Below are 24,056 nucleotides of genomic sequence, written 5' to 3'. Positions count from 1 at the left end.
ACTAATTACATTTTTATTGTATTAATATTTGATGCTCAATGATTAATAATACATTGAATTAATATGTAAAATAATCTGTGCTGGAGTAAAGATTCAAAGCCTTTTGATGAACAGACATGGAGGGACCATCATGTTTATATTTTGTCTAGAGCACAGCAAACATGGTCCTGTGTATCTAAAATGTAATCATTTCTTGACTTCTCCTTCTTTTCTCCTCCTTAAAACATAGCCTAAACCTTTCAGGAAGTTGGCATGTTGAGTAGGCAGTGCTAACTTAGGATTGCAGTGGGTGCACAGAGAAATATGGAGGGTAATGGACCAGTGAACTGAAGGTCTCTGCTAGCACCAGGAAACTAAAATAGATAGCAGCAAAGGTACCATGGACCTTCATAGAAATTTGTGTTTCATGCCTCACATCTCAATAAGGTGTGCTGAACCACCCATTGCTTTTTCCTATGTCTAAAGAAAAGGGTGGTGTAAATGGATCATCAGAGACCCACTCATAGTAGGGGTACCAATGCTCCAAAGGCACTGTTCTGTGAACCTGATGGCCTTCATTCAAATCCATTTCTTAATGAGTTCTGTAAGTGGCACTTCCCAAGATTTCCTGGGGATGTGAGATAAAGATGGGATGTGCTCCATAGCTATGCTACAACCTTTTAGCATGGGGAATGCAAAGTTTCCAACATCATTACCTATGACACTCCTTCCTCTGATCTATATTCCAGCTAAATTGACTTTCTAGCTATTCCTCACAAATGATACTCCATTTCCCATCTGTATATTTTTGCATTGGCAGTCCCCCATTTTTGGAATATATTCCCACCTCATTTCTGCCATTCTTGTTGCCGTTTAGTTGTTTTTAGTTGTATCTGACTCTTCATGACCCCTTTTGGGGTATTCTTGGCAAAGATATAAAAAAGTAACTTGCCATTTCTTTCTCCAGCTCATTTTACAAATGAGGAAACTGAGGCAAATAGGATTAAGTGCCTCAGTCAGGGTCACAGAACTAGTAAGTGTCTGAGACTAGATTTGAACTTGGGTTTTCCTGACTCCAGGCCCAGTATTCTATTTAATGTGCACCTAGCTTTCTGTTTCTGCCTCTTAGAATCTCCCATTTCCTTCAAAACTATTTTCAAGAGGCATCTTTCACATAAAATATTTTCTTTATTCTCCCAGTTGCTGGTATTCTCTCCTCTATATCTGTATTAGGTAGTTAGGCATCACCTTCCCCAGGAGACTAAGTTCCTTAAAAACAAAAACGATTTGATTTTGCCATATCCCCAGACCCTACTGCATATTAGGTACTTAATAAAATGCATATTGATTGATTGGGACTTTGTCCATGAGATGCCTTAGCTTCCTATGCCTAATCATCACACCCTATTGCAAAAAATACTAGGACACTGGATACCAATGGAAATTTCTGCAACTTATTATAGGATCAGACTACATCAAGGCCAACAGCTGCATCAACAGTGAGTCAGAAGGTGGGGGTGGGGTGGGAAGACTAGGATCAGGGCCAGAGACAGTAAATTAGGCAATGGACCTCTACTTGCTTCTCTCCACCACATGTGCCAAGAGTTGCCAGGTCCTTCCTTAAATGCCACATCTCAATTTTGTAAGTCAGCATAGGTAAGAGTGAAAAATGGTCCTCTTGGATGGTGCTGAAAGCTAACATTCATAACATCCAGGATGGTTTGGCAATTTAGCGAGGTTGAGCAATGGGGGCGAAAAGGCAGGAAAAGTCCTGTTGAATGGGATAATTCAGATTTTGTTCCTCCAGGAATTCCTCCTTTGCTCTGTGTTACTTATTTATCCTTGCTACATTGCTAAGATGCACAGGACTGTGAAGAAGGTGATACAAGTCCTTGTTGTCATAACCAATCTGAAAAAAATGGAACCAACTGGGGAACTCAGACAAAGGAATAGATCGACTAGCATGACCTATTCTTGCTCTTGCACCTAAGGATCATATATGAATAGATTCCCAAGCAAAAACAGGGATCTGGGATAATTTGTAGCAGGATTGACTTTAGACAAAAAAATATGAAATTGTCTAATATTGTCTTTGAACTTCCCCTTTTTGCACCATATCTCCCAGTCTGGGGCATAACAGCTTCCCCCATTTTCCATCAAAAACTCTGCAACTTCATATTTTATCCACTCAATTGCCTATCAAAACAGTTCTCGGAAAAAAAATCTAATAAACTACTCTTGAAGGGTAGCCAGGTGGAGCAGTGGGTAAAGAACCAGGCTTGGAGTCAGGAAGACTCAAATTTAAACACAGCCTCAGTCCTATTAACTATGTTACCCTGGGAACATCACTTTACCTTCATTTGCCTCCATTCCTTATCTGTAAAATGGGGACAATAACAGCACCTATTTCCTAAGGTAGTTGTGAAGATTACTGAAACAATAATTATAAAAGACTTAGCACAGTGCCTGGCACATGATTGTTGTTTTGGTGGTTGGTAGTGGTGATGGTGGTGGTGCTATTATTGCTCCCAGGGACATTTGTATTTCAATAGCTAGATGAAGCTTTATCTAATAATAGAAGTGAAGTTGATGATGAAAATGATAACTTGTATTTACATAGCTCTTTGGACTTTTAATACCTTATCTTATTTGATATGATCTTCACATGATCCTCTGAGGTATATATTATTATGATCTCTATTTCATTGATGAGGAAATGGAGGCTCAGAGAGCATGACTTCCCCAGGGTCATGCTGCTAGGGAGTGTCTGGGGCATTAGAGTTTTTCTGACTCCAAATCCAGGGCTTACCATGGAACGCACATCCCTGAAATCAAAATTAACCTACTAATAAAGCATCTCTGTTCATCAATTATCTCTCCCCACCTCCATTATGCCTTTCCCAATTCCCTAATTTTTTTGAGAAATATTATGATTTAATAGTCTATATCTTGTAAGGACTCAAGAAACAAAGATTGTTATAAAACTCATCAAATTTCAACTATATATTATATGCTAGATGTTGAATTTAAATTAATACCATTTCAGTTAAGAAAACACACACATGCCACATTATCACAACGAGCATCTCTCATTTATAACTAAGCTAAGGGATGCTAATGTGCTGATTTTTTCAGCATTGTTATCTTGATCTCAAAGACCCTTCCATCTTATCTCCTTTTACACTAGATGCTTGTGGGAAGAGTAAAGACATCTAAATTCCAATATTTTGAAGAAATGTGTATTTAACAACTGAATAGTTGCTTCTCCCCCCCCCAGTTACCCTGTATCTTTTCTCTTTTTCATATACATATTTTGTATTTACTAATATATGTACATGCTAGGTCCCTCTATAAAATGTAGGCTTCTTGAAGGTGTTTACTTGAAAATTTTTCCTCTTATCCTTAAATTATTGTAATTTAAAAGTTGGATATATTTACAAGATCCATTGGAGAGACTAGTCTTCCACAGATCTCAGGGGGAATGTATAATTGAAAATCTGTTACCCTAAAAAAAGAACTACATTTCCCCAGGAGCCCACTGACTTCCTGCCATTCCATACTACCTGTAGACAGAAGATATTAGTGAGTGGGTGGTCCTCTCGGGCCTTTTTTGGCTTTCTGTCAGTGAGCATGGTGGTGGTAAGAGAGGGTGTGAAATGGCTGGTTAGCTATGGGCATGTGGTTTTTATTTTGTATCCCTTTTATTCTTTTTACTTCTAATGATATTTAACAAATCTCCTAAAATATAATATTTTATTATTTGACATTAATTTTAATTTTTACACTATATCTATGTCTCTCTTCACTGCTTCATTTATCTCATTCTTTCATTACAGTTTCTAAATGGGGTGTGCAGAAGCTAGACTACCAAGAACTGAAGTCTGAATTAACTGAAGTTCCTGCTTCACACATCTTCAAAGAGAGTTCGACTAATCATTCTGGTAATAAGGATGTGGGCGATGGTATTAACTTTACATTTCTTCTACATTTTTCTTTTCTGATTTGTCTCTATTCCTCTTTGAATTGTCTTTAAAGAACAAGAATTTCCCTTGTGACTTGTGAGGTGACTTTCCCTTTCTTGTGGTTTTCAAGGAAAGGAGAAGAGAAGGTAGCCATGAAGAAGGATCGGTTGCCCTTGTGAATATTATAGGAATTTGCCCTACTCAGTTAGTGGAATCTCTCCAAAGATATTTGACTCACAGACTCCCTATGCTGGAAGGCACCCCAGAACTCATAGAATCTAGCCTGTACCTATTATCCCCAAAGAGTCATCAAGTCAAGTCATCAAATCTCCAGTTGAAATCTTCCAGGGAAAGTAGCATGAGGAAGCTTGTGATGATTTTGGACAGCTCTATTTATTTGAAGAATTTTTCTGACAACAAAATCTGGATTTTTGCAACATCCACACATTGTTTTCAATCTTATCTTCTGGATCCAAGGAAAACAAGTCTAAAGCTTCCAAATACAGCCTTTCAGACACTTGAAGGCAGCTACCATGTCCCCCTGAGTGTTCTTGCAAATATCCCTAATTCCTCTAAGCAATCCTCATAGAGCAGAGTTTCAAATCTTCTAACCATCTCGGTTACTCATGTCTGGTCCTACTCCCATTTTCAATAATCATTCCTAAAACATGGTACCCAAAACTCAATATAATACTGTAGAGGTAGTTTGCATGGGGCAGAGCAGAGCAAAATTATCATCAGAGGGTCTAGACATTATGTCTTTCTTTGAAATCAAAGATCCCTTTAGATTTGGACAGTTATATCACTACTGATTCATATGGGATCTGCTAAAACCACCTAGAATTTTTTTTCATATGAAGCATTGTATAACTAGCCTCCTTCACCTTCTATTCATGCATTTGATTTTTGAAACATAAATATGGCTTTACATTTTTTTCTTATGTCTCACTTTATTATGCAGGATGTCCCCAAAGTCAGTGCAGTTAAAAAAAAAACCAAACAAACCCTTTCCTTCTGTCTTCAAATCAATACTGTGTATTGGTTCCAAGGCAGAAGAATGGTAAGGGCTGGGCAATGGAGGTTGTAAGTGGCTTTCCCAGGGTCACAAAGCTAGGAAGTGTCCATGGGAAGATTTGAACCTGGCTCTCAATCTACTGACCAACCTAGCTTCCCCCCAAGTCAATGCAATTTTAAGCCATTAAACTCTAAAACTACACTATGACCCTACACTTGACATTAACCTACTGAGATTTTTGGATGCTTGCCTTGTCATACAATGTGTTTGCTATCCCTCCCAGCTGGGCACCATCAGCATATTTGATGGGCACACCATCTTTGCTTTCATTTTTGTCTCAGATAAACACATGGAGCAGTAGAGAGCCAACAACAAACTCCTAGAGACCTCTCTCCATGTTAACATCTGTCTATTAATGATGACTCCTTGACTCCAGCCATTCAATTTCAGATCCAACTAATGATAGCATCCTCTAGTTTCTACCCCACCATCTTTTCCATCAGGATAATATAGGAGAGGTTGTCAAATCTTTGCTAAAATTCAGGTATTCTTTATTTACAGCATTCTTCCTCATCAATTTAATGTAGTAACCTTGCCATAAAAAAGGAAATGAGTCAGCTGAAAGCATGCCAAGTTATCACCACTCCCCTTTCTAATGATTTACAAATTATCTTTAATAATACATTCTTGAGGGGGTAGCTGGGTGGCTCAGTGGAGGTGTGAAAATGAGAGATCTTGGGTGGAAATCTGGCTTCAGATACTTCTTGACTGTGTGACCCTCAACAAGTCATTTAACCCTCATTAACTAGCTCTTACCTCTATTCTGCCTTGGTATTGATTCTAAAATGGAAACCACTGGTTTTTAAAAATAATAATAATAGTATATTCTTGAGTTTTGTATTCTACTTCATTCATTCATCAGTTATATACAGGGTGGTAGGTTAGACCACCAGGAGGGTACAAAGATTATTAGGTTTTGAACAATGACACATGTAAAACCTAGTGGAATTGTGAATGGCTCTGGGAGGGGATGGGGAAGCAGGGAGGGAAAGAACATGAATCATGTAACCATGGAAAAATATTCTAAATTAATTAAATAAAGAAATTAATTAAAATATATATTATTACTTGAAAATTACATTAGAGACCTGACAAAAATCTGAGAATATGGCCCATGAAATTAATTTTAAAATTAAAGCAATGGAAGAAGGTAATTCTTTCCCTTACCTCATCTAGTTCACATTTATACTACTCTTAAATGGATTCTCCTTACAACTACGATGTGGGGGGATGTAATATAAGTGTTATCCATTTTAAAACTCAAGAGGAAATATGATTTGGCCTAAGATTACACAACCAAGGAGTACTTTGAATCCAGGGCTTCAGATTACAGACAATCATTCTTTCTACTATATTGGCAGCAAGGTGGCTAAATGAATAGAGTGCTGGACCTGTAGTCAGGAAGTCCTAAGTTCAGAGGTGGACTCAGACATTTGCTAGCTGTGTGATGGGCAAGCCACTTGCTCACTGCCTGTCTCAGTTTCCTCAACTATAACATGTGGCTAATAACAGCAAAGGATCTCACAAGATTGCTGTGAGGAGCAAATGAGCTAATATTTACAAAATTTCTTAGTACAGTGCCTGGTGCATTGTAGGTATTTAATAAATGCTCATACCATTCACTATACTATGCTAATTCTACTAGAGTTAGCCAAGGTGTAGTGATGTGCTTTGAGCACAGATAGGATGATAGAGTTGATTTGTTTTTCAAACCCTAGTTCAAAGGGTCACCTTGACAACTATCATTTTCTTTCAGGAGTTGTCTTTAGGTTAGTGCTATTGACTTTTAGGATGAACACTAGTGTTTCTCTCTCTCTCTCATCTCTCCTTTCCTTCTCACTTTCCTTTTCTCTCTCTCTTCCCCTCTCTCTCTGTCTCTTATCCTCTCCTCTTCTTTCTCCTCCCTCTCTCCTCCCTTCCCCCTTAAAAATATGATCTCTCCTCTTCCTTCCTCTCCTTCCCTTTGGTCTATTCTCTGTCTCTCTGTCTCTCTCTGTCTCTCCCTCTCTGTCTCTGTCTCTGTCTCTCTCCCCTAAATGTTTATCTGATCACCTCCTCTAAACCCATAAAACCAAGCTAATAACCCAGTGAAGGAGCCATATTTCCTGCCTTCACAATTAGCATTGGCACTTTGGTAAGTAGGTTTTATTTTTCTATTTATTCAACAGGTTGTGGAGAACTTGTCTGGGTGGGCGAGCCAATCGCCTTAAGAAAGGCAGAGACGATTGCTGGCAAGTATGGCGTCTGGATGAGAGACCCTGAGCCCGTGTACCCCTACACCAGGGAGACCACCTGGAGAGTTGACACAGTTGGCACCGATATTCGTCAGGTCTTTGAGTACGACCAGATCGTCCAGTTCACACAGGGGTATCCTTCCAAAGTTCACATTCTGCCGGTACCAATGGAGAGCACTGGGGCGGTAGTTTACCGTGGAGCCCTCTATTATCAGAAACACACATCTAGAACTGTGATTAGGTATGAACTCAAGTCTGAAAGTGTGAAGGCTCAAAGGGATATTCCCAATGCTGGTTACCATGGACAGTTCCCTTATTCTTGGGGTGGCTATACCGACATTGACTTGGCGGTAGATGAGTCAGGACTCTGGGTCATCTATAGCACAGAAGCAGCGAAGGGAGCCATTGTCCTTTCCAAAGTGAATCCGGAGACCCTGGAACTCGAGCAAAGCTGGGAGACCAACATTCGAAAACAGTCAGTGGCCAACGCCTTCATAATCTGCGGCACGCTGTACACCGTCAGCAGCTATTCAGCAGCTGATGCCACCATTAACCTGGCGTATGATACCAGTGCCGGGAGCAGCAAGGCCCTGAGCATCCCATTCAAGAACCAGTTTCAGTATAGCAGCATGGTTGATTACAATCCTGCTGAAAAGAAGATCTTCTCGTGGGATAATTTCAATATGATGCTGTATGACATCAGGCTTTCTCAGATGTGAAACGCTCCAGAGCTATCCCAGGAATGAGAGGAAGATGTAGTCCTCGGTACTAACTAGGAACTCAAGGACAAGGGAGAAGGCAGAGGGAAGAGCAAGCTTTCCCCCTGCCCGCGCTGGGATTTTTTGTGCTTTCCTTGTCTGCGCAAACTCAGAAGAATTCATCTTTTCATAGCACTTGGCTCTGAAAGAATAACTTTCTTTTTTTTGGAGTGGAGAGGGAGTGGAGAACATGATAAATTCTGCTCAAAACTAGCAACGCTTTTATGAATAATCCCAAATGGCTGAAGAACCAAACCTTTGGAGGGCTTCTTGAGGAAAGCAAAAGGAAGAAGAATGTCTGGATTGTGGGTTGGCCAAGACCACCCATTCTACAGTTTTTGGTGGTGGATTTTTCATCAGCATAGACTCTTCTTCCATGGATGGGATCACACTATTCCTCCATACCATCTCATCCTGCTTGATTCCCATTCATGTTTTCCTATAAATTTAACACTGAAGACCTGCCCAACTTGCTGCGGGTGGGAGGGAGGTGGAGGATGTTCCACTGCTATTTTAATTTCTTGGGGCTTGCAGAGCTGCAATATATAACACGAAGCCTATGACTCAGTGAAGAGAAGCATCCTAGTGCCTACGCTGGGCTTCGATTCAGAGACGATGTATTCACAAGAGTTCATTCCTACTGTCTCTGATCATGCCCAATGGTGCCTTTTCAAATAAACATGTTGCAGAATGTTCATATTTCAATTTGGTGCATTTGCTATATGCTTGTGTCCACCACACGTGTTTCTTCCAAATCTTGTTGAATGCTTGTATTTGATATCCAGGGGAAGGTTTTAGCTTCTAAAAATGAATATGGAAGAATAGGGCTTGAAGTAAAGGATCACAGATTGAGAGCTGAAAGGGACCAAAGGACATTAAGTCTGACCGAGAAGTAGCTAGCATGGTTTACATCTCCAGCCTCCAGCAAAATAAGGCAGGAGGCAATATTCCCATATAATCTTAAAATCCTTAATTCAGAGCAAGAAGGAACTTGAGAGGTCATTTTCAGCTTTCTCCTTTTACAGATGAGGGCAGTGAGGAATGTAGAGGATAAAAAACTTGGCTAAGGTCACTCAGAAACTAGGTGGTACAATGGGGAGAGCACAGGGCTTGGAGTTAGGAAGACCTAAGTTCTTATGAGACATCAGACATTTATTAGCTGGGTGACCCTGGGCAAGTCACCTAAACCCTATCTGCCTCAGTTTCCTCAGCTGTCATTAGGACCCCCAAAATAAATCTTTCATGATGAAATTTTACACAAGCTATTGAAGAAGGTGAGGAAAAGAGGTCAGGATTAGAGGAACTATGGTATCATTTTTTTTAACTCTTACCTTCCATCTTAGAATCAGTACTAAGGGGGAAGGTATGAGGCTCAGTTGACTGAGAGTCAGACCTAGAGATGGGAGTTTCTGGGTTTAAATCTGGGCTCCGACACTTCCTAGCTATGTGATCCTGGGCAAATCACTTAACCCCAATTGCCTAGTTTTTAAGGTTCTTCTGACTTTTAACCAATACACATTATTAAAAGGTTAAAAAAAAGAATAAATACTATGTTTCGATTTCAAGACAGAAGAGTGGTAAAGGCTAGGCAATGGGAGTTCAGTGACTTGCTCAGGGTCACACAACTACGAAGTGTCTGAACCCAGGACTTCCCATCTCAAGACCTGACTCTACCCATTGAGTCACCTGGATCATCATTAATTCTAATCACATAGTACATACACACTACTAAGGACTCTTCTGTTTTTCAGCAACCTGGCAATAATACTTTTCCATTCCACTCACTTTGGTTTCTTGTTCAAATTCAGTGGCATGCAATGATTGAAGTCTCACACTTTCAAGCTTTTATTATTTTCGCTAATTAACAAAAGGCAACAAATATTCTACAACAAAGATAACAAAAACTGTGCTTACTTCATGTCAAAGTATTGATTTTAAAAGAATTTTTAAAAACACCCAAACTAAGAAATAAGAACCCCAGTCAAGAGGACAAACATCTCACTCACACTGAAAAAGGGGTGCAAAGAAGAGGCTCATCTTTTCTAGTGATATGGAAAGCCCCTTGGAGACACGTGAGGCAGCAAGTTGGCCTGAGCTACTTCAGTCAGATTTCATCATTCTCAGATCAGCCTAGGTAGCCTTCAGCAGGAGATGGGGGAGGTGGAGGAGGGACGAGGAGTATAGGAGAAGTCGTGCTGGAGGGAGAGGAGAATCCTAGCTTCATGATTCTAGAAGGAAACACAGAATTGAATCCTTAATAGTGACATTTTAGATATGATGACAAGCAGGTTGACAAGTGAAGAGTCAGACTTGTAATGTCCAGGATGGCCTGATCTAGCATCATCATTCTCAACCCCCTACTCTTTTTGACTGTTGGACTAATTTCCTTCGGGGACCTAGCAAGAAGTCTGTAAATATTTCTTTGTTTGCTTAAAGACAGAGGGAGGCAGGCTCTCTTGGCTAATTAAAAATATATACTCTCCCTAAACACACCAAAATATGTATAGGAAGACATTTTGTGATTGCTAAGAATTGGAAATGAAATAGATGCCTTGGGGGATAGTGAAATACATTTTGGTCTACGAATAAGATGGTCCAAGAATACTGTGCTGTAAGAAACGATATGTGTGATGAATTCAGAGAAGCATGGAAAGATCTACATGAACTGATGCGAGGATCCTAGTTTCATTATTCTGGAAGGAAAGGCAGAAATAAATCCCAAATAGGGAAATTTTAGCCATGTCCACAAGGGAGGAGAGGGACTTGAGTCAATATCCCTTGTAATAAGCAGAGCCAAGAAAACACACACAGTAAAGGTAACAATGCCTATGGAATGAACAACCACACACACACACACAAATAAAAACCAATTGTAACAATATTATAAAGATAAGCATGATTCAGATATGGAGGACCCCTTTCCCCCCACCCCACTAATTCATGACATTGGGAGGTTCACAGATGTTACATGTGGCACATTTTCAGACTTTCCCCAAACATATTCATCAGTTGGACTGTTTTTTTTTCTTTTTTCTTTGTGTCTTTAAAAAATACTTTGTTAAATGGGTGGCCTTCTGGGAGGAGGAAGAGTCCTGGAGAAAGCTATCATGATGTAAAAACAAAAGACAGTAATAACTACTTATTTGGAAAATAATAATATGCTCAACAGCTACCTAATTAATCAGTCCATGAAATCTGGTCCTAGATGAATGAGACTACTGGAATGGGTTTTAGACGCCATCTTGGCCAATCTCCAACTCTTACAAAGGAGAAAATGGGCTCCCAGAGGGGAAGAGATTTGCCTTATATTACCCTGCAAGTGAAAGGAGCTCATGTCTCCCAATCCACTGTTCTTTCTATCACATTACACTGCCTTTTAATTTCATACATGGAAACCTGACCTTGGCAGATCATAAAATGGATGGGATTGGAATATAGTCTAACCCAATGCAGTACTACCCCTAAAAATAATCCCAACAGGTTTTGTCAGTTCTTGAACCCTTTGAGTAACAGGGACCTCATCACCTAACAATATAGATTAAGGGATATCAAGTTGAGGGATATCAAGGCGATCTTCAGTTATTTGAAAAATTATTAATTGTACGAACATTAGACTTGTTCTGATGGATCCCACAGGGTGAGGCATGGCAATTTCAGAGGGACAGGTTTGAGCTTAAAGGGAAACTTCCTAGCAATTGGAGCTATCCACAAGAAGAATGAACTGCTTTGTCCTCACTAGAGGTGTTCCATCAGAGGCTGGACATCCCCACTTGGGCATGTTGCAGGTGGGATTCTTTGTTAGGCACAGGTTGTAGGTGGGTAGGTCCTGAGGTCATTTCATTACCCATTTTATTGTTAGACAGGATCACTTCTTAGAAATTCCTTAGATGGAGCTGAAGCGTGATTCCTTGTAAAGTCCTTCCATCCCCCCCCCCCCCATGGGTGGTAGTTCTACCATCTGGAATAGGATCTTTGCCCTTCCAGTCTCAAATACTTCCTAGCTGTTGCTCCTGGGTAGGCACTTAACCTGTGTCTGCCTCATTTTCCTCAACTGTGAGGTAGCACCTGCCTGGCATGACTATTGGAGGATTGAATGTGGCTATATATATATATATATATATATATATATATATATATTCATTATATATTATTGTATTATATATACATGTATACATAACACATAATACAATTAAATATAATTATATTATATATTACAGACATATATAATCACATATTTATTTTATTTATTTATATATTTATACATATATAAATATTTGAAACCTTACCTTCTATCTTAGAATCAATACTATATATTGTTTCTAAGACAGAAGAGTTAGAGGTTAGGCAATGGGGGTTAGTGACTTTCCCAGGAGCTAGAAAATGTCTAGGTCACATTTGAACCCAGGACTGACTCTCCATGTGAGATACTATTTGCAAGTCACTTCACACGGTGCAAGATACATTGTATAGGTACTTAATAAATGCTTATTCCCCTCCCCTGTTTAGGATTTAGCTTTCTTTTCTGGATAATGTAGCATATACCCCATGCCCTGCCTACCTTAAAGGTTGCCATAAAGATAAAATGAGACCCTGAATGAGGGGAGGAAGTATCTTTCTTTGCCTGTTTTCAGAGCCAGACCTAGACAAACCAGCTACTTTATAATTCTGTGGGCAACGTGGCACCTTTCTCTGCCTGCAGCATGTACCTTCTTCCCCAACGCTCCCAGCATCCCACCTCGAGCTCTTGGTATCTGTCAGTAGAGACTCTGGAGGACATCCCAGCAAACTTGCTCATTTTAGAGATGAGGAAATGAGCACCTGGAGGAGCCAGAGACAGGGAGCATTGTGCCCAGTCTTCTCATAGGAAAGAGAAACTGCTTGTCTGGGGATGTCAATGTGGTCATCATTCCTCACTCCATCAACATACGTTCATCTGGTAGCCCAATTCCTTAAGGGCTAAATGGCCTCTGCTTCTAAAGGTTTCCATCCACATCACAGAGAACTAAAAAGAAGAGCTTGCTCCCTTTACCCTGCTTCTGTCCACAAGTAAATTCTCTATATATTATTCCTAGAAGGTCAAAGTTCTCATCATTATTGTTATTATTATATATTATACTATTATGTGGCATATGTATACTATTAACATACTATTATATTATTAGTATTATATATTATTATATACAACATACTATTATATATAAACATATATTATTACTATGTTATACTATTATATGCTGTTATATACTATTACATATTATATACTATTATATTATATATAATGTTAATACTATTATATTATAACTATTATATGTTCTATACTATTATATATGATATATAATAGTTAATAGTATTATACTATTATATATAACATTAACATGCTATTATTACTATAATATACTTTATATTATTATATGCTATTATATGATACATATAATGTTAACATACTATTATATATTATATGCTATATTATATATAATATTAATACTATATTATTTCTATTACATACTATTATATATAACATTAACATGCTATTATTATATTATTACTATAATATATTATACTATTATATATTATATACTATTATATGTTACATATAATGCTAATATACTATTATATATTATACTATTATTATATACCATTATGTTTTATATGATTATATATTATATACAATTATATACTACATATGACTATATATTAATATGCTATTATATTACTATATTTTATTATATGATTATATATCATATAATATTATATTATACATTATATATAATAATGTTAACATACTATATTAGTACTATAATATATTATGCCACAATATATTATTATCTATCATATACTATTATGTTATATACTATTATATATTTTATACTATTATATATAATGTTAACATAATATGATATTATTACATAGTATATGGTATTACTATATACTATTACATATTAGACATAATAAAATAGATCATTAATGTACTATTATTTTAATATTGTTACTATTCCATTAAAATACCATCAGCCAACATAGATGGTATAGGACAGCAGGGGTTGGGACAAAAAGTCTGAAGAAGCTTCCCAAGTAACACAGATGAACCCCTGTTCTGTACATGGAAGGCCTGCCTGCTTTCATTATTCAGGGCTCCTCTCACTTCCACAGCCAGATGGAAGTCCTGTTCTTGTCCCACTAGAGAAGGAGTTCCTAAGATTTGGGGGCATCCTGGGTTTGGGCAATCTGGTTAAGTGTACGAACACCTCAGAATAATGTCTTTAAATGTATAAAATATATTAAAAGGAAATAAATTATTCTGAATTTCAGGTATCAAAAATGAACAAAACAAATTCACAGACTCAAGTTTAAGAGTCTTTGTGTTCCAGGCAGCAAGGTGGTTCAGTAAATTAAAAACCAGGCCTGGAGATGAGAGGTCCCAGGTTCAAATTTGGCTGCATGACCCTGGGCAAGTCACTTAACCCCCATTGACTAGCCCTTACAACTCTTCTGCCTTGGAATCAATAATTAGTACTGAAAGGAGAAAGAGGAGGAGGAGGAGAGGGAAGAGGCGGAGGAGAATCTTTGTGCTTGAGACCATCTTGCCACCAGAAGAATATTCCTGGGAGAACATTACCCCAAGGAATTGCATAGGAAAGATGTTTCCAGCAATAGTGGTTGGGGCGGGGGGGGGGGGGGGGGGGAGGGAATATACTTTACTGCCTCCATTTCCAATCAAAGCAAGATGAACAAAGAGATATTCAGTACCTCTGACTCATGGCCACTCTTCGTTTGAACACTTCCTTGGACAAGTCTTTGAAAGGGATCTCAAAGCCTTTGACCCTGGGGATGTTCTGAGCTCTTGCTTGGAATGCCAAGAATGAATGAGGGCTTTCCAATTCCAGGAGTGCCTTGTTTATTGTCATGGGTGAATCTGAAACAGAGCATGGAATGAATATTCACTAGGCTTCTCTTAGGGACCTGGAGATCAAAACTAGTAGAGATACTCCTTGCCAGGAATATCATAATTCAATGGGAAGAATACTGGTGCAGGTATGACGTTTGCTAGGGTTCCTGGTAAACCTATTCTGTTGTCCCCGGCAGTATCTGAGCAGCAACCCCGTCATCCTCCAAACTTCTCCACGTGGGGCACAGTCTCTGAGGAGTTTAGCCTACAGATTTCACAGGGAATAAAGAATGATAATCAAAGAACCAAAGGTGCCTGTCCCATTTTTCCTTTGGTGAATAAAATCGTAGGGACCTAAGAAAACACCAACAATTAGAATTCAGTGAAACAAATATGACCACTTACTATGTACAAGGTACCGAGTTCAGGGTTAGGAATACAAAAGGGGGTACTCCTTTGCCCTCAAATAACTCAGTCTAACAGGTTAGAAATGATGCTGCCCCAACAAGTATGATTCAAGGTAAGATAGTACTGGAGCAAAGGAGAGAACCAAAGTGCTCTAGGGAAAACCTGTGAAGAGAAACCAGCACGTAAAACCTTCTGAGATCTGATTCCAACCTACCTTTTGGCTGAGGTTTGGGAGTCAGAGTCAAATCAGGGAGGACTTCATGAAAGAAGCACTTCTGAACCAATCCTTGAAGAAAGAAAAGGATTTCAATATCAAAAATTCAGGACCATAATGTGAGATCTGTGATTTCAGAGGATTTGTAAACTTGGTTTGGGGGTAAAGGGGGTGAGGTAGGGAATTACATCTTTAGTTCCATTAACCTTGAGCTGAAGATAGCATTTCCTTCAATTATTTGAAACAAATAAACCTACAAAAAGTTAAGAACTCTTCTATAGCCTTAAAACAGTCACACCCTTGGTCTTCCCTTCTTAGAGTTATATAATTAATCACTTGCCCTTCCTTATAGGACAGATGTATTTTAGTTCTTCTCATATGGGTATGACTCAGTTTATATATAACGCTTTTTTTAAAAGATGTGGTTACAAAACTAAACCTTCTTCCCCAACTCCTTTTATATATAAACTCAGACACATACACCACATACCTGGATGAGCTTTCATTGCACAGAGATATGAATGCTTCTCCAGGCAATCACTTTTGAGTTCCTGATTCCAAATGAACTGGGTTTGGAGGAGGTGGGTAGGGGTGGGTCAGGAGCTCAACCTTCTTGCCTTTCAAAGGACTCAAGTCCTCCTTCATCTATCAATTCAAACTAAGCAAGCAAATGGCTTCTGACTTGACTACTTAAACTCTTGGAAACACAGCTAACTCACTTTACAGCAACACTACTTCCTCTGCTTCTCCCTTATTTAAAAGACTGAAGAGATGGTTTGACTAGTTAGGTGATAGCAAGAGCCTACAGCTGGGCTCACTTTGTGGGTCTTCTTCCTCCCTCATCTGATCATTATAAACATCCTTGAGGTAGGAGACGCGCACACTATCATTCACCATTTACAGATGGGAAAACTGAGACTCAGGTTGAATGATTCACCCAAGATCACACAGCTAGTAAGAAGTAGAGCTAGGACTCTCGAACCCAGGAAGCCTGATTCCATTTCCACGGTTCTTTCTATTAGCAATGTGCCCCAGGGAAGTTGCTTAACCTCCTGGTGGCTCAGGTAACTTGCTAAGATTGAGAGTTAGAAAGAGAACAGCTGCTGATCTCCTTTGGTAGTTTTTGTTTTTAAAATCCTAGCTCCCTACACTGATGAAATTCTGGGTCCTGATAAAAACCTGTCTCCATCTCCATTATCTGTCTATCCATCTCTGTATCTCTGTATTTGTATCCCCATCTCTATATCTCTGTATTTGTATCCCTTATCATCTATCTCTCCATCATATCTATCCATCTCTGTATCCCTGTATTTGTATCCCTTATCATCTATCTCTCCATCATATCTATCCATCTCTGTGTCTGTTATCATGTAGCTCTCCATCATCTGTCTATCCATCTCTGTATCCCTATATTTGTATCCCCATCTCTGTATCCCTGTATTTGTATCCCTTATCATCTATCTCTCCATCATATCTATCCATCTCTGTATCCCTGTATTTGTATCCCTTATCATCTATCTCTCCATCATATCTATCCATCTCTGTGTCTGTTATCATGTAGCTCTCCATCATCTGTCTATCCATCTCTGTATCCCTGTATTTGTATCCCCATCTCTGTATCCCTGTATTTGTATCCCTTATCATCTATCTCTCCATCATATCTATCCATCTCTGTATCCCTGTATTTGTATCCCTTATCATCTATCTCTCCATCATATCTATCCATCTCTGTGTCTGTTATCATGTAGCTCTCCATCATCTGTCTATCCATCTCTGTATCCCTGTATTTGTATCCCCATCTCTGTATCCCTGTATTTGTATCCCTTATCATCTATCTCTCCACCATCTGTCTATCCACCTCTACGTCTCTGTATCTCTGTATTTGTATCTGTTATCATCTCTCTCTCCATCATGTCTATCCATCTCTGTGACTTTTTATCTCTGTATTTGTATCCATTATCATTTATCAAGGCAGATCGATGGAGAAAGATGTGTGTGTGTGTGTGTGTGTGTGTGTGTGTGTGCAAAGCAACAAGCAATTTCTGGGTAGCATGGAATTTTCAAGGTAAAATCAGGCTGCCTGGTTTTTACTTTTATCCATATTAGCTCCAGTTAGTCATTATTTTCTACCCTGAAAGAGCCATCTGAAGAAGTTTCTAAACAGGCTTTCCCTTCTTAAATTGCATCACCACAGAGCAGCAGAAAGAATTCTGGATTTGGATCCTGAGAATGCACTTTTGAACATGAGCTCTGTTATTTTCCTACCTGGGTAATACTGGGTTGGTCTCTCTGCATCTTGGTCTCCTTATGCTATAATCTGTAAAATGAGAAGAAGGGGGGCTAGATAACTTCTAAGGGCCCTTGGAGCTCTCAATCTTTGTCTCTTTTTTTCCCCATGGTCTTTCGGTGACATTTAATCCATTCCCAGATATTTACAAACTGTGTGACCTTGGGCAAGTCACTTCACTTCTGTCTGTCTTGGTTATCAAAACTGCAAAATGAAAACAACAGTACCTACTTTCCAGGGTTGCTATGAAGAGCAAATGAGATATTTGTAGGATGTTTAGCAGAGTTCCTGGCACTGAGTAGGTATTAAATAAATGCTTCCTTCCTTCCTTCCTTCCTTCCTAGTCTCACTCCACTGTTTTACAAATCTTAAGCCAACAAGCATTTATTTTTAAAAATTATTTTATTTTTGTAATTGAATGATTTTATGAAATCAAAAACCCCAAACAAAGACCCTCCCCTGAAAAACTGAAAAATAGAATGCTTTCACCAGCACTCTGACTCCAACAGTTCTTTCTCTGGAGGTGGACGGCATTCTTTTTCATAAAGCCCTCAGAATTATCTTTGGATCATCATATTACTGAGAGTAGCTAAGTCCATCACAGTTGATCATATTGTTGTTTTTGCATACAATATTTTCCTGGTCCTGAACAAGCATTTGTTTTTAAAAATGTGTTTTCATTGATCTTATGTTTTTTAAAAAATTCTTATCTTCTGTCTTAGAAGCAATACTAAGCATTGGTTCCAAGGCAGTATCTGAGGAAATATCTGAGTATCTAGAAAGTATCTGAGGTCAGATTTGAATCCAAGACCTCCTGTTTCCAGATATGGTGCTCTATCCACTGAGCAACCTAGTTGACCCCTTAGGTTTTTTTACATCAATAAAAGTTCCCTCAGTTTTCATTCTTCAGCTCCCTCCCAGAAAGCCATCCCAGATGACAAATATTTTTAGGATACAAAAATGGGAAGGAAAAAAATCAGCATAATTGACTAACACATCCAAAAAGACCGAAAACATGTTCAGTGAATGAGCTTGTTGACCTCCCACTTGTGCAAAGTAGGGCACCTTCTCATATCTCGTCTTTTGAATCATGCTTGTTCATGGCAAAAAAAAAAACAAAAAACCCAACATGCTTGTTGCAGTTTTGCAACATTTGATTTGTGTGTTTGTCTGCCTGTGTATTATTTTTTTCAATGAACATTCTTTTCTTGTGTATATTGTTCACCTGGCTCTGTTTACTTTATACTGCATCTATTTGTATTTCTCTCTCCATGATAGAGCTTTTTAAGGTTAATAAAGCACTTTGGATCCTTCCAACAGTTCTGGAAGGTAGGTGCTATTAAGAACCCTATTTTACAGATGAGAGAACTGAGACAGACAGGTGTTAAATGTTACTTACCCAGGGTCAGTCAGCTAATAAGGGTCTTCAGCTGATTTTGAACTCAGGACTTTGTAACTACAGATCTAGCTTTCTATCCATATTGGAAGAAATATCAACAATCTTGGATATGCAGATGCTACCATTCTGATGTCAGAAACTGAAGAATTAAGAAGCTTCTTGGTGAGGGCAAAAGAAGTGAGTTCAAAAACTGGCTTGAAGCTTAACACCAAAAAAACTAAGATCTTGGTAACTGGTGCCATCACTTCCTGACAAATAGAAGGAGAAACATGGAAGCAGTGTCCAATTTTATGTTCTTGGACTCCAAGATTACTGCAGATGGTGACATGAAATTAAAAGGCACTTGCTCTTTGGGAGGGAAACTATGGCAAATCTTGACAGCATACTAAAAAGCAGAGACGTCACCTTGCCACCAAAGGTCCATATATCCAAAGCTATGGTTTTTCTAGTAGCAATGTATGGCTGTGAGAGATGAAATGAAAGCTGAGCATCACAGAATCTATGCTTTTGAATTATGGTACGGAAGAAGGCTTTTGAAAGTCCCTTGGATGGTAAGGAGATCAAATCAGTCAATATTTAAATTAATTCAGACTATTTATTGGAAGGAGAAATATTGAAGCTGAAGCTTAACTATTTTGGAGAAGACAGAAATCACTGGAAAAGACCCTGATGTTGGGAAGGATGGAAGGCAAAGGGAGAAGGAGATGGAAAAGGATGAGATGGACTGAGTGACATGGGAGGCATGACCATGCACTTGGACAAATTTTGGAAGACAGTAAAGGATAAAAGGACCTGGTGTTCTATGGTCCATGAGGTCATGAAAAGTCAGACATGACTGAACCACTGGACAACAACAGTATTCCATTTGGTTCATGTGCCAAAATTTATTTAGCCATTTTCCAATTGATGAGCATCTACCTAAGTTTTCAATTCACTGCTGTCACACACAAACACACACAAAAGGCTGCTCTAAATATTTTGATGGAAAAGGGAACTTTCTTCGTATCAATGAAAATGAGTTTAGTAATGGAATCTCTGGGTCAACAGGTATGGACATTTTAGTTACTTTGCTAATTCCAAATTGTTTTCAAAATGGTGGTAATGATTCGAGCTCCATCAAAAAGACACTATTTCCCCTAACTTCTAACAAATCCTCCAATATTAACCATTCCCACTGGGACAACAAAGAAAAGCAAAACTCAATCACTGCTCTCAAGGAGCTCAATCTAATTGGGAAGATAACATGCAAACAATTTGTACAAAGAAGACAAATACAGGACAAATTGGAGATATGTTAGAGAGAAAGCAGAAGGAGGTACTAGTTCAACAAACCTTGATTTAACTTTTTTATATCAGAGTGGATGGAGCCATAAGGTCATCTAGTCCAATTCCTTCATTTGATTGAAGAAAATTAACTCAAAGAGGGGAAGCAACTTGCCCTAGCTCAAACAACTTGGTGGGAGAAATTGGACCAATAGCATTCTGGCTAAAAATGCATTCTTTTCTCCTCATGAGTTTTCCAAATTTAATATGGACTAGGTGTCTTACATGTACAAGGTAATCTATTACCTGGTGTCAGTGTACTGGGCCACTACAATCCTTTAAACTTTCCTAAACAATTCACTGCCATCTCAATCATCACGGTATCTTTTCCAAACCTTTTTATCAACCCTACCCCAAACTTCCCCAGGCTCCCCCTTCCTTTATCTTCTCTGTGAAGAGCCTTACCTTATATTTCCCTGAAAAAAAAATGGTCATTAACCAAGAGTCCCTTTTTTTTTCTTTTCCAAAGAGGTGAAGTTGTTTATTCTTTTTTAAAATAATATTTTATTTAATATTTTTATATTAATATATTAACAGTAATATTTTAAGTTAACGTAATAAAAAAATTATCCCCCTCATTTTATATGTAAAAACAATTTTAACCTTCATTTAAAAAATTTTTGGGAAAAAAAAAAAACTTGGTTCTAATTCTTCACTTCTCTCTTTCCCTCTTCTCCCCACTCCCTGAGATGGCAAACAACTTGATACAGATTTTATATGTTCAGTAATGTAATAAAAATGTCCATATTAGCAAGAGCTTCCTTTTCTGGCCTCCTCCTGATCTCAATTACCCAGATATCTGCCGTCTGTTACTGTCTCCTCCTTCACACTCTTTCACTTCTTGCCCAGGCAAACCCTTAACATGTCCAAGCGATCCCATTCTATCTTGTCTTCTCCAGCAGACTGTCCCCTCTACCGTCCTACACTCTCCTTTAATTTCACTCTCTCCTGGTTTTCTGGCTGCTTCCCTACTACCTACAAATATGTCCATGTTTTCCCTGGCTTTAAAAAAATGTCCTCACTTGATCTGTCTGTCCCTCTTAGCTACATCTCTTCTACCCCCTTGTGGCTAAACTTCTTGAAAACACCATCTAAAATCGATGCCTCCACTTCCTTTCCTCTTATTTTCTTCTTAACTTTCTTCAGGACTAGGACCTCATGGTTCAACCAAAATAGTCCTCTCCAAAGCTATCAAAGATCTTTTAATTGCCAAATCTAAAAGCCTTTCATCAATCCTCGACTTCATTGCAGTCTGACACACTCAGTCACTTTTCCTCTTTGATACACTTCTTTCTAGGTTTTTGTGTCTCCTGGTTTTTCTCCTGGCTTTCTGACTTCTGGGTTTCCTTCGTTGGATCTCTATCCAGGTTGCCTCCACCAAATGTGTGTCCCCCAAGGCTCTATTCTGAGCTCTCTTCTCTTTCACTTGGTGATCTCATCAGCCCTGATTCAATGATCAATTATCTTATAACAATTATCTCTATGCTGATGATTTTCAGATCAATTTTTGTAGTCCTAATCTCTGTTCTAGCTTCCTGTCTCTCACCCCCAACTTATCATATATCTCAAACAACATACGCTATGTAGGCATCTTAGTCCAAAACTGAACTCATTATCATTTCCATCCAAACCCTCCTCTCTTCTTAATCTCCTCAATACATGGGTGCCATTATCCTTCAAGTCAACCAGGTTCAAAACTAATGTGTCATTCTCAACTCCTCTCTCCCTTTCTTCCCCCATCCAATCTGTAATTTCTATCTTCACAGAATCTCTAGTATTTATCCTTTTCTCACGAGCCTGGAACATGCCTTCATCAACCTATGCCTGGACTATCACCTGATGGACTTCTCTGTCCCATCTTTTTCCAATTTAGAGCATCCTCCACTGAGTTATCAAACTGATCCTTCAAAAGTGTAGTTCTGACCAATCACTGTCTTTTCAATAAACTTAAGTGGCTTCCCAAGACTTCCAGGATCAAATGGATAATCCTTTGTGTAGCTTTTGAAGTCTATCATAACCCAGCCCCTTTCTATTTACTTTGCATACAGCAAATTTGAAGGTCTCTTTGTTGTTCCTTGCACAAGACACTCCATTTCTCAAAGCCATGTGTGTCTACTGGTTGCCTGGAACTCTGTCCTTCATCTACTCCTAGTTTCCCCTGCTTCCAGTCCCAGCTAAATTCCTACCTTGGTGCAAGTAGCTTCCCCTCCAATTTATCCTATCCTATCCTATCCATCCATCCATCCATCCATCCATCCATCCATCCATCCATCCCTTCCTCCATCCATCCATCCATCCATCCATCCATCCCTCCATCCCTCCCTCCATCCATATTTGCAGGTTGTTAGCTTCTCCATTAGGTTATGAGCTCTTGGAGAGCTGGTTTTTGTTGATGGTTTTTGTCATTTTTAAAAAAAATCTGCGGTGCTTAGCATAGTGCCTGACACATAGTAGGACTTTAATAAATGCTTGTTGTTATGGACTAGACAATAGCAACAAGCTCTCTCTATAGGAAACTTAGTACACCTAAATCATCTTGACTGAAATTCTGTGATGAGTGCCTTGTCCAAATCCAGATTCAGTTACTCTTTGAATATAGGTTAAGCAGCAGAAGCCTTTCAAAGCTGTACAATCTGATATTACTGTTTTATTCGATCATCTGACTATGTCTGAGTAGATGCAAACTCTTGACAGTTTACTTGACTTTCTGGTTGTTTGCAATTTCAGTTATTCCAAATGATAGATTAAAGGGTTGATGTAAGTGATAGGGGAAATCGATCTCACTATTGATCAGCACTTAAGTACCTACTTTGCCACTTTTATTTTGTGTTTGTTTTTTTTAATACTCGTCTTCCATCTTAGGCTCAATAATGTCTATTGGTTCCAAGGTAGAAGAGCTGAGGGCCAGACAACTGGATTTAAGTGACTTGCCCAGGGTCACTGGGCTAGCAAGTGTCTGAAACCAGAATCTCTGGGCTTGGCTCTCACCTTACTGAGCCACCTTGCTGCCCCTCTTTGTGCTACTATTTGGGATTTTCTTTGGCAAAGATACTGAAGTGGTTTGCCATTCCCTTCTCCCGATTATTTTACAGATGTGGGGAACTGAAGCAAACAGGATTGTGATTCATCCAGGGTCACAGAGCTAGGGGATGAGGCCAGATTTGAACTCAGAAAGATGTCTTCCCATCTTATTCCCAGCCAGTTCTCTATCCACGGTGCCACCTAGCTTTAGGGAGCCCAGGAGGCAAACAAGCCAGTCCCTGCCTTCAAGCAGTTTGAGGAGGGGGGGAGGAGGGGACACCATGCAAACAAATATATATAAAGCAAGCTATTCGTAGGATAACTAGGAAATCATTAATAGAAGACACTAAAATTAAGAGTTGGGAAAGGCTTCCTGTAGAAGGTGGGATATAGTTGGGACATAAAGAAAAGTTGGTGGGATTTGGAGGGGTTTAGGAAAGTGCCTCCGTGTACCTCTAGTTTCTCCCCCAAACTCCTGGAAATCATCTAAAGGTACTTTCTGTCTTCTTG

General features: G+C 38.9%; 1 protein-coding gene across 1 annotated transcript in view; it reads left to right on the top strand.

Moving 5' to 3' along the window:
• LOC130456891 (myocilin-like) overlaps positions 1-8,713 on the top strand; it is a 9,636-nt gene extending 923 nt beyond the window's left edge. The window contains exons 3-4 of the mRNA XM_056814610.1: positions 3,816-3,920; positions 7,185-8,713. Coding sequence (XP_056670588.1) covers positions 3,816-3,920; positions 7,185-7,969 — 890 coding nt within the window. The 3' untranslated portion in view covers positions 7,970-8,713. The remainder of the gene's footprint in view (positions 1-3,815; positions 3,921-7,184) is intronic.
• Positions 8,714-24,056: the final 15,343 nt, after the last annotated feature.

The sequence above is a fragment of the Monodelphis domestica genome, chromosome 2 (assembly GCF_027887165.1).
Source record: "Monodelphis domestica isolate mMonDom1 chromosome 2, mMonDom1.pri, whole genome shotgun sequence".
Taxonomy (NCBI): Eukaryota; Metazoa; Chordata; class Mammalia; order Didelphimorphia; family Didelphidae; genus Monodelphis; species Monodelphis domestica.
This window is presented reverse-complemented; position numbering and strand designations above follow the sequence as displayed.